The sequence below is a fragment of the Engystomops pustulosus genome, chromosome 7, assembly GCF_040894005.1.
Source record: "Engystomops pustulosus chromosome 7, aEngPut4.maternal, whole genome shotgun sequence".
NCBI lineage: Eukaryota > Metazoa > Chordata > Amphibia > Anura > Leptodactylidae > Engystomops > Engystomops pustulosus.
Genome location: NC_092417.1, coordinates 117294724 through 117306919, shown reverse-complemented (window position 1 = coordinate 117306919; position 12196 = coordinate 117294724). Strand labels below are relative to the sequence as shown.

At 45.2% G+C, this 12196-nt stretch overlaps 1 protein-coding gene across 2 annotated transcripts in view; it reads right to left on the bottom strand.

Annotated features, from left to right (window-relative positions):
- The window catches only part of TENT4B (terminal nucleotidyltransferase 4B), a 40268-nt gene extending 28755 nt beyond the window's left edge, over positions 1-11513 (bottom strand). For both annotated transcript variants that reach the window (XM_072117683.1, XM_072117684.1), the window contains exon 1: positions 10557-11513. In XM_072117683.1, the coding sequence (XP_071973784.1) occupies positions 10557-11056 (500 nt within the window). In that variant the 5' untranslated portion in view covers positions 11057-11513. The remainder of the gene's footprint in view (positions 1-10556) is intronic.
- Between the last annotated feature and the right edge of the window lie 683 nt (positions 11514-12196).

The window sequence follows — 12196 nt, the reverse complement described above, 5'->3', positions numbered from 1 at the left end:
GGGTCATCTATGGTCTGGACAGAAGGAGTCTTGGGCATCAGCCATGGTCTGGATGGGGGTGGGGCTGGGATGTCAGCCATGGTCTGGATGAGGGGCTGGGGTGTAAGCCGTGGTCTGGAAAGGTGGGGGGGGGGGGGGAATTGTCTGGTATGTAGGTTGAAATAATTTAAGGAGACAAAAGGAAAAAGCTTATGCCCCATTATTTAATGCATGATGTGAAATTAATACAATTGTCTCAATTGGCTATTTAAGCACACAAAACACTGTCTGCAATCATATTCATGCATAAATGAATGATTGCAGGCAGTATTTATTTATATGCATTACTGAAAATTTCATACTCCTCCTCGCCTAAAAATACTCCTCAAAAATGGTGAGAGGAGTATTATTACCCTTCTGGAAAAATGTTAGTGCGACCTCTGACAATCACCCTAATGTTCTTCTAATTTCTGGGGGATAATGTTGATAGAACACGAAAAGCCTCTAATGTGTAGTGCAAGGTTGAAGATGTGTATGCCTACAATAAATAAAGACCGCAATCGTTAAGGAGTAACTAGACCTTTGAAGCCAATTTTTAATTACTTTAATTAATTTTTATTTCCAAAAAAATAATGGTTCTGGTGTAAACAAATATACACCAGTAGTGAAAACAAGTTCTTACTTCTCTTCTAGTTAGCAGTGTAGTGTGGGAAATAAGTATTTGATCTCAGGCCAATTTTGCAAGTTTTCCCACCTACAAAGAATGGAGAACTCTATAATTTGTATCGTAGGTACACTGCAACTGTGAGAGACCAATTATAAAGAAAAAAAGAAAATCACACAGTATGATTTTTAAATAATTAGCATTTTATTGCATAAAAAAAAGCATTAAAACCCTTACCAATAAGCAGGAATTCCTTCTGTTAGTTTCTTTAACCCCTTCACGCTCTGCAGCGGATATATCTGCCGCAGAGCTATGAAAGGTGCATGAAGAGGGCTCACGGGCTGAGCCCTCTTCATATAGAGATGGTCTTTGCTGCATATTGCAGCAAAGACCCATTGCTATCACCTGTGGTCGGTTCTTTCACCGATTGCGGGTGTCAACCTTTTCTCTGCCACAGGCAAAGACGCCGCTGGCACTTAAAACATGGCGGCGCATGGGTGCCACCATGTTTCTTGAGATCATCGCTCCCCCAAACGTCATCGGAAGGCGGCGATCAGTTGTCATGACAAATTATTAAAGGACACCTGTCATCAGGTCTGTGTCACTTATCCTGTCACTACTACCTGTTGGAGCAGCTCACAAGGATCCCATCACAGCCTTTATCTAGTTATTTCATACATTATTCATTGTAAAATCATCTATTTTTTATCATGTAAATGAAGCTGGTCACATGGTCAGAGGCAGTGATGTCACCCCTGTTCCCCCTCCTCATGTCTGTGTGTAATGTATAGTAAAGCATGGCTAGTGTGTGTGCTGCATCTGCTGACATGCTGCATCCTCCTAATATACAGGTGAGAGACACAGACATCAGCTACACATGAATCTGACATGTTCTGCTGTAACATGGCTGCCTGGAGCTGCTGTATCTCTCCTATATACACACACATGCACACACAGGCTGCAGGGGGTGTGGCCACCAGCAAGCACATCATACAGCCTCACATCATTATACAGGCTGTCAGTCATGCACTGGGGGTGTGGCTGTGCCTCCCACTCATGAATAAGGTGGACAGCTTGAATATGCTAATGCTTAATTGGACATTTCACAGGTCATTTGCATACAGCTTTAGGACCTCATTGCTTAGGTTTACCGGCATGTAGAGTGACAATGAGGGGATAGAGGCAATGCTCTCTAATGGCAGTTTATGAAAATATATTTAGTTTAGGCGGGTTATTTTGCATGACGGTTTCTCTTTAAGAAATCAAATCCCCCTCATTTCCCTAGAACTGATATAAAACATGATAAACAGTAAAAATCAAACATACTAGGTATCGCCGGGTCCTAAAATGCCCAATCTCTAAAAATATAAAAGACTATTTCCGACGGTGACCTCCAAAACTGGAAATGGCGCCCAAATGTACGAAACGCAACTTTTACACCTTTTTAAATGACATAAAAAATTTAATTAAAAATTATCAAAATGTCACACAGGCCTCAAAATGGTAGCAATGAAAAAGTCGGCTCATTTGACATTGTTTACTTTGAAAATGTATTAAAAACGCAATGAAACCTGTATAAATTTGGTATCACTGCGATCGTACCGAAACAAAGAATAAAGTAGAGGTGTTATTTGGAGCGCATAGTCAAAGTCGTAAAAACTGAGCCCACAAGAATGTGAGGCACATGCATTTTTTTTTTTCAATTTTTCCACATTTGGAATGTTTTTCCTGCTTCCCAGTACACGGCATGGAATAATAAATATCACGGGAAAGTAACATTTGTTGAAGACACAAAATAAGCCTTCACATAGCTCTGTACACGGAAAAGTTATGTTTTTTTGAAGGTGCAGAGTGAGAAATGAGCACAAAAAAAAAAAAAAAAAAAAAAAAAAAAAAGTGTCCTTAAGGGGTTAAAGAGGACCTGTCACCCTTTAACCCCTTAAGGATGCAGGGTTTATTCGCTCATTTCTAGCTCTCCACCTTCAAAAATCCATAACTTTTTCATTTTTATGTGTACAGACCTGTGTGAGGGCTTATTTTGTGCGTAACAAATTTTACTTTCCCGTAATGTTATTTATTTTAACATGCCGTGTACTGCGAAGCTGAAAAAAAATTCCGTCACGTTCATGTGGGCTCAGTTTTTACGACTGACTGTGCGCTCCAAATAATACCTTAGCTTTATTCTTTGGTTCGGTTCGATTGCGGTGATACCAAATTTATACAGGTTTTATTGTGTTTAAATACATTTTCAAAAATTAAACGAATGTGTACAAAAAAAAAGAAAAATTTTTGCCATCTTCTGAAGCTAATAACTTTTTCATACTTTGGCGCAAAGAGCTGTGTGAGGTGTCATTTTTTCGAAATGAGCCGACGTTTGCAATGCTACCATTTTGAAGTCTGTGCGACATTTTGATCATTTTTTATCCGATGTAAAAAGGTGTAAAAGTCGCATTTCGGACATTTGGGCGCCATTTCCCGTCTCAGGAGGTCACCGTCGCCCGTAACCATTTTTAAATTTTGATAGATCGGGCATTTTGGGACATGGCGATACCTAATGTGTCTGTGATTTTTACTGTTTATTATGTTTTATATCAGTTCTAGGGAAAGGGGGGCGATTAGAATTTTTAATATTTTATTAAATTTTTTTTTTTTTACTTTTTTTTTTCCACTATATCTTAGACCATCTAGGGTACATTAACCCTAGATAGTCAGATCGTTCCTACCATATACTGCAAGGACCCGAGGCTACCATGGCAACCGATCGCGCCGCCGTCTTTTAAATGCCGCCGTCGACTTTGCCGGCGGCAATCAAAGGGTTAATAGCCGCGATCGGTGCAAGCACCAACCACGGTTATTAGGGGTGGGGGTTTGCTGCAATATGCAACAACCCCCACCTTTGTATGAAGAGGACTCAGCCCGTGAGCCCTCTTCATACATCCCCTATACCTCTGCGCCGTAGAGCTATGGCGCAGAGCGTTAAGGGGTTAAAAAAAAAAAAAAAAAAAGCACAGGCTTACAGAGGTCCAGCTTATTCATGAAGGGGGGGGGGGGGGGATCCGAGGAGGCGCTGCTGCATGAAGCCTAGCCGTCCTATGGTGTGGAATGGGCCATCCAGGGGTATAAGCAGAGAGGCAGCGCCGCTGTAAGCCTAGTCCAGTGTTCCAAGGGTATGGCGCTGCAATGTTTGCTAACTGTGTCGGAGGGTAACATCGTTTTTTTTTTTTTTATATAGGGCGATAGGTGCTCTTTAAGAAGCTCCTCCTACTCTGCACTCATTACATGTATTAATTGCAACTGTTTGAACTGGTGTCCTGTATACAAGACCCCTGTCCACACACTCCACCATGGGCAAGGCAAAACAGCTGTCTTAGGACACCAGGAACAAAATTGTAGACCTGTAAAAGGTTTGGATTGGCTACAGAACACTAGACAAGTAGCTTGGTGATAAGGCAACAATGGTTGCCACAATTATAACAAACTAGAGGGCCGTCCGAGGCTCCATTCAAGATAAAAGGACCTGGTCAGTGACCAGAAGCCAGTTGGGAACAGCTTCAAAGATCATTAGTGCCATCATACTTTGCGGGTGTTGTGTTATGCAAAGAGGACAAGATGACTTCACAATATTGAAGAGAGTATGGATGGGGCCGGATTTTGGACCAAAACTTCCATCTTTCAGTATTATTCAGTATTATTGAAGATGGGTTGTGGTTGGCCGTTCCAGTATGACAATAACCTCGAGATCTGAACCCAATCAGAAATCTTTGGAGGGAGCTAAAACACAATGTTGCACAGTGACAGTAACATACAATAAAAAGCTAGTTAATTATTAAAAATTCAAATTTTGTGATTTTCTGGATTTTTTTTTTAATTTCTGTCTCTTACAGTTAAAGGGCCACATTTATCACTTTTGTGCGCCTAAGTGTAGTAGTTGCGCCTAAATTCGGGCGCACTGTTTTGCCAGAATTATCACAAGCTACAACCATCTGTGATAAGTATATTTTCTGCCTCTTATTAATCACTTTACTTTAACACAGTTTAGGCGCAGTTTAGGCGCAATGTTAGATTCGGGCACTTACATGTGATCCTGCTACAAGCTCCTCTCTGCTTCTCCCACAGCCCAGAATGGAGATAACACTCACAGCAGCACCCAGGTGTGTGACACCCTGCACCCAGTGACCTCCTCAGCAGGGGCTTCTCCTGGAGGGGATCCCCCAGTGCTGGTCTCCTGCTGCACCCCTGTAATTCTGCACAATATCCCCCTCAGACACTGTGCAGAATTACATGGGGGACACTTGTTTGCAGTATCTGCAAAATTCTGCAAGCTTCTGCAAACTTGTGCAAACTTCTCTTGCTCTTGCTTTGAGCTCAGGTTTTGCAAAATATTTTGTAAATAGAAGATGATGAACTGTAAATAGAGTCTGCAGCTCCTGTCTGCAATGTATCTAATTGTATCTATTATCTGTTCTAGTGTCTGGCTGAGCTTTGCTGCTAGAAATGAGCTCTTCTGCAAAGGGGCTCAGTGCTTTCTTCTCAGATAACGCCACCTTCGAGCTGGAGTGTTTTTGCGCCCGTTTTTGCGCCTAAATGCAAAAGTCGCACGTGATGAATATCATTAGGCGCAGCAAAACATCTGGAATTGAACGATAGATGAGGGAAAGGTGGTTATTTTTGCTGCGCGGCTAATTTGACGTTTAATCGCAAAAATGGCGCAAAAACGGTGCGCCTAAACGAAAAGGCGCAAAAACAACAGAAAAAACAAGTGATAAATGTGGCCCAAAGTGTACCTACCTCAAAAAAAAAAAAAAAAATAAAAAAAAAAAAATAGACCGCTCCATTCTTTGTAGGTGGGGAAAACTGGCACAATAGATCAAATACTTATTTCCCCCCCACTGTATCTGAAAGCCGTCTGAGGTATCTGTCTGTAGTGGACCAACCTAAAGCATATTTCCTTTGACGATTCTGCTGAGGAGATAAGACTACCCAGGGACGGTCTGTAAAGAGTTAAAGGACATCTACCATCAGATTACCTGATAGTAGATGACTATTACGCACCTCCCCTTCCCAGTGTGTCCCAAGCTTCATTTCTTAAATCTTTGCATGATCACATTTCTGTAAAAGAATAAGTTTATAAGATATGCATATTAGCCTACAGCGCTCTGCAGAGCACCATCAGGCTCCTCTGTAATATAATACCAGCCGCGTTATTAGAGCTGGTGATCGGCTCTCTTTTCGAATATCACCGGCTCTCAGAACGCGGCTGGCATTACATTATGGGGAGTGCATAAATTATATATAATTGGCTTCACCGTAATATTTTATAGAAATGCGGCCATGCAAGAATAAAAGCATATCATTTATGGTATGGTGAAAAGCCCGCCCAAAAAGTAAAAAAATTGTTACCAAAAATTGATTATTTTCAATTCCTACAAAGAATTTATAAAATTTAATTAGCTATAGATGCCCCAAAATTATGTAAAAGTGCATCTTATGTAGTAAAAAAATAAGCCCCTATAAAAAATTAAAAATAAAATTATAGCCTGTGCAATATTACAATGCAAATCTCCTCTTGATGGGGCTCCTTTCATTGTGTGCCCATACAGCAGTTTATCACCACATATGGGGCATCTTTGCATTAGGAGAACTTAAAGGGGTTGTGTCACCATAGCAAATGGCTGTAATTGGGTCCAATGCATTGTGACAAGTACTTTCACCATTTACACTTATTACAAAATCTGCAGCCTTACTGAGATAACTCCTTTTGTCCTGGTTGCTGGCGCCCCCTGGTGGTAGCTGTGTCCCGTCCTGAGCCACAGCTGATCTGGCCGAGTCTGCGCACAGGGAGTCAGCAGCTGCTCTGCACTACAGATCACTCCATGGGCGCAGAGCTCCTCTCCACACAGAGATCAGCTGACACACTGCAGCCAATAGGAAGTGAGAGAGGAGGAGGGGCAGAGTGATGGCTGTGATCTGCTGCTCAGAGGAGTCCTCCCCCAATATGGATCATAGCAATGTGGCAGCCCTCTCCTCCCTCCACCATTAGTCAGGTCACACAGGAGGCTGCAGAGATAACACAAGTAACAGGCTGAGCTCTGATCTCTCCTGATGCAGTCCTCCTCCTGTACTCTCCACCATGCACTGTCCCTCCATGTTACACTGCTGTCCTGCAAAGGGGCCCCTGTCCCTGACTAGCAGGGAAGTAGCTAAAGATCAGCAACATGTGATAAGCTGTCACCTATCTATCCATCCAAGTCCTATTATCCATCCATCCATCCACTATCTATCTATCTTGTGATTTAGTTGCAATTCCTTACAAAATACACAGAAAGAGACGCAATTAACGGCCCCAAAGTAACATACAAAAATTTTACAAAAGTTTATTAGTAAAGCCTGCTTATACTTGCGTAGGCTTATGCTCAAGTATATACGGTATATACACACACACACACACACCTTATACTGAGCTTAGAGATGAAGCAGTGTAGGTGACACCAATAGCAGATTCCTGCTGTGCTGGGGATCAGTGAATGCAGGGACTATTTGAGCACAGCAGGTGGAAGGAGACTCTGAAGGCTGATTGCTAAGCCCCTCCCACATCTGCTTCTGTGTGGAGCAGAATAGAGGCTGAACAAGCATCATAATAACAAATAGAAAGGCATTTTTAATGCCAGGTAACCATTACAAATAGATTTTTGAGATATTTTAACCTCTTTGACAGCTTTTTGTAGTAAATTGTTTCGTGGCATAACCCCTTTAAGTATGAAACTTTGTGGAGCTTTTTGTCATTTAATCCACTGCGATTGTTTAATTTTCCGTCCAAAATTAATGCATTGTCCAACAAGAATACAATTTTGTTTTAACCCCTATAAAACACATAATTGGGAAATTACGAGTCTTGAACGTTAAGCAGATCCATCTAAATACAGGTTTTGGCGATTTTCCATAAAATGTGAAAAAAAAGGACCCTGAATTCTAAGCCTCATATCATTCTAGTAAAATATGTGGAATCTTACAAAACCAGGCTAACATAAAGCAGACATTTGAGAAATGCAAGTTAATAATTAATTTGGGTGTTGTGACTACCTGTTTCAAAAGTAGAGAATTTAGGATTTTGAAAAAAACTGAAATTTTTTTAAACATTAAACACAAATGAGGCCATGTCACTGGTAGGAGTAGTGCATGAGAGGCTGTAGTGTGTGATGCGTGACAGGAGTAGTGCATGAGAGGCTGTAGTGTGTGATGCGTGACAGGAGTAGTGCATGAGAGGCTGTAGTGTGTGATGCGTGACAGGAGTAGTGCATGAGAGGCTGTAGTGTGTGATGCGTGACAGGAGTAGTGCATGAGAGGCTGTAGTGTGTGATGCGTGACAGGAGTAGTGCATGAGAGGCTGTAGTGTGTGATGCGTGACAGGAGTAGTGCATGAGAGGCTGTAGTGTGTGATGCGTGACAGGAGTAGTGCATGAGAGGCTGTAGTGTGTGATGCGTGACAGGAGTAGTGCATGAGAGGCTGTAGTGTGTGATGCGTGACAGGAGTAGTGCATGAGAGGCTGTAGTGTGTGATGCGTGACAGGAGTAGTGCATGAGAGGCTGTAGTGTGTGATGCGTGACAGGAGTAGTGCATGAGAGGCTGTAGTGTGTGATGCGTGACAGGAGTAGTGCATGAGAGGCTGTAGTGTGTGATGCGTGACAGGAGTAGTGCATGAGAGGCTGTAGTGTGTGATGCGTGACAGGAGTAGTGCATGAGAGGCTGTAGTGTGTGATGCGTGACAGGAGTAGTGCATGAGAGGCTGTAGTGTGTGATGCGTGACAGGAGGAGTGCATGAGAGGCTGTAGTGTGTGATGCGTGACAGGAGGAGTGCATGAGAGGCTGTAGTGTGTGATGCGTGACAGGAGGAGTGCATGAGAGGCTGTAGTGTGTGATGCGTGACAGGAGGAGTGCATGAGAGGCTGTAGTGTGTGATGCGTGACAGGAGGAGTGCATGAGAGGCTGTAGTGTGTGATGCGTGACAGGAGGAGTGCATGAGAGGCTGTAGTGTGTGATGCGTGACAGGAGGAGTGCATGAGAGGCTGTAGTGTGTGATGCGTGACAGGAGGAGTGCATGAGAGGCTGTAGTGTGTGATGCGTGACAGGAGGAGTGCATGAGAGGCTGTAGTGTGTGATGCGTGACAGGAGTAGTGCATGAGAGGCTGTAGTGTGTGATGCGTGACAGGAGTAGTGCATGAGAGGCTGTAGTGTGTGATGCGTGACAGGAGTAGTGCATGAGAGGCTGTAGTGTGTGATGCGTGACAGGAGTAGTGCATGAGAGGCTGTAGTGTGTGATGCGTGACAGGAGTAGTGCATGAGAGGCTGTAGTGTGTGATGCGTGACAGGAGTAGTGCATGAGAGGCTGTAGTGTGTGATGCGTGACAGGAGTAGTGCATGAGAGGCTGTAGTGTGTGATGCGTGACAGGAGTAGTGCATGAGAGGCTGTAGTGTGTGATGCGTGACAGGAGTAGTGCATGAGAGGCTGTAGTGTGTGATGCGTGACAGGAGTAGTGCATGAGAGGCTGTAGTGTGTGATGCGTGACAGGAGTAGTGCATGAGAGGCTGTAGTGTGTGATGCGTGACAGGAGTAGTGCATGAGAGGCTGTAGTGTGTGATGCGTGACAGGAGTAGTGCATGAGAGGCTGTAGTGTGTGATGCGTGACAGGAGTAGTGCATGAGAGGCTGTAGTGTGTGATGCATGACAGGAGTAGTGCATGAGAGGCTGTAGTGTGTGATGCGTGACAGGAGTAGTGCATGAGAGGCTGTAGTGTGTGATGCGTGACAGGAGTAGTGCATGAGAGGCTGTAGTGTGTGATGCGTGACAGGAGTAGTGCATGAGAGGCTGTAGTGTGTGATGCGTGACAGGAGTAGTGCATGAGAGGCTGTAGTGTGTGTGACAGGAGTAGTGCATGAGAGGCTGTAGTGTGTGTGACAGGAGTAGTGCATGAGAGGCTGTAGTGTGTGTGACAGGAGTAGTGCATGAGAGGCTGTAGTGTGTGTGACAGGAGTAGTGCATGAGAGGCTGTAGTGTGTGTGACAGGAGTAGTGCATGAGAGGCTGTAGTGTGTGTGACAGGAGTAGTGCATGAGATGCTGTAGTGTGTGTGACAGGAGTAGTGCATGAGATGCTGTAGTGTGTGTGACAGGAGTAGTGCATGAGATGCTGTAGTGTGTGTGACAGGAGTAGTGCATGAGATGCTGTAGTGTGTGACAGGAGTAGTGCATGAGATGCTGTAGTGTGTGTGACAGGAGTAGTGCATGAGATGCTGTAGTGTGTGTGACAGGAGTAGTGCATGAGATGCTGTAGTGTGTGTGACAGGAGTAGTGCATGAGATGCTGTAGTGTGTGTGACAGGAGTAGTGCATGAGATGCTGTAGTGTGTGTGACAGGAGTAGTGCATGAGATGCTGTAGTGTGTGTGACAGGAGTAGTGCATGAGATGCTGTAGTGTGTGTGACAGGAGTAGTGCATGAGATGCTGTAGTGTGTGTGACAGGAGTAGTGCATGAGATGCTGTAGTGTGTGTGACAGGAGTAGTGCATGAGATGCTGTAGTGTGTGTGACAGGAGTAGTGCATGAGATGCTGTAGTGTGTGACAGGAGTAGTGTATGAGATGCTGTAGTGTGTGTGACAGGAGTAGTGTATGAGATGCTGTAGTGTGTGTGACAGGAGTAGTGTATGAGATGCTGTAGTGTGTGTGACAGGAGTAGTGTATGAGATGCTGTAGTGTGTGTGACAGGAGTAGTGTGATGCGTGACAGGGGGAGGGCATGAGATGATGTAGTGTGTGATGGAAGCATGGTATGAGACAGGAAATGTGATTGGCAGGAGCAGGGTATAAGGAGTAAGGTATTAGAGTAGCAGGCATGTGCAGGCCTCAGGTCGGGTCACTCACCCTATGACCTCCTCGCTGTAGTTCCTCGTCTTCCATGGCGTGCTGTTGAAGGCGTCTCCCTGCTCGTGGTGGCCCGGGGCCGCGGCGTGCAGAAGGCTGTAGTTGAGTCCGAACGTGCTGGCCTTGTTGTCCCGCTTCCTCTTGTTGCGGTTGCTGTGGTCGTAGCCCTTCCTCCAGGCCCCGGGGCTCACAAGCTGCTGCTGCTGGTTGTTGTTATTGGAGGTCTCCAGCGGTAAGAAGTCGCCCTGCTCAGCAAGTAGGGGGGTGGCAGGAATGGGCGGAGAAGCCTGCGCCGGCCCGCTGTCCCGGTACATGGTGGCTTCACAGCCGGAGGAGCTAGTGGTGGAAGAAGACGAGCCGCTGTGTGCGGGGGACGCGACCGGGCTGTTGTGGTTGAAGTATAGGTTCCTCAGGCCTTGCGTAGTCTCCCAAATCTGCATCCACAAGCTGTTAGAAGGCCCGAGCTGTTCTGGCTGGAACCAGGCGATCCGAGGATCCATCAAACGGAGCCTGGGGCTCCCCGTCCTCCCCCGCTCCGGGGCTGCCCTCTCACCAGCACGGGCTCCTATCCTAACGGTCCTCACCGAGTGCTGCCCCCTCCGTGCTCAAGAGCGGTAACCGTTATCTAACCGTACGAGTGAGTCACCTCCCCTCCCTACTTATGGGCTCCCCCAATTACTACCTCCCTCCCACACCCCTTCTAGCTTCCCTGACTGCTCTTACTCCCCTCCCCCAGTCTGTCGCTTCTAACTAACACTACAGTAAAAACAAAACAAGAGCTGACAAGCTACACAATGATGGCGGCACAGCCCCCGGGAGCTACGGGCCGCAAACGTGTAGGGGTTCCATGCGCTCAGGGTTTGGATTTCTGTCACACCGGCCACAGCTATGGCGGCTCCTCACTCCCCCTAACTCGTTGCGTCACTGCGCATGTGCGAGCTGATCGCCACTTACTAAACGTCACGGGAAGATCCACCAACGCTAAGCCTATGGCCATGAGAAGAGGGCGGGGCGCTGCTGGCGTCACGGCGATAAGGCTCGGATCAAATTCTAGTACTAGGAAGAAACTGGAAGCCTGTGCTGTGGGCAGAGCCGTGTGTGACACAGATAACGTGCACTCATACCCTGCTCTGTGACACCTGAGCGGCCACTGATAGAAGGGCTGAGGCCTAGCTGGGAGGTCCTGGCAGGTGACAAGCTGACCACGGCTGACAGGACGCTTGTGTCTAGCCCCTTATCACCGACACTAGTTTTCAGCTCAATGACCAGACTCGATTTTTCAAATCTGACAAGTCTCACGATAATTGGTTATAACTTCGGAACGCTTTAACATATCCCGGTGATTTTGAGAATGTTTTCTCGTGACACATTGTACTTCATGTTAGTTATAAAATTTAAGTGATAAGTTTTGCATTTCGTTCTGAAAAAAAGTGAAAATTTGGCAAAAGTTTGTAAAAATTCTTCATTTTCCAAGTTTGAAATGTTCTGGTTTCCAGACAAGATGTAAAACTACCCAAAAAGTTTGATAATTAACATTTACAGAATATCTGCTTTATGTTGGGATGATAATTTATGCTTCCGGTCATTTTTCTAGGATGTTATGAGGTGCAGAACTTTAGGTGCGATTTTTCTTATTTTCG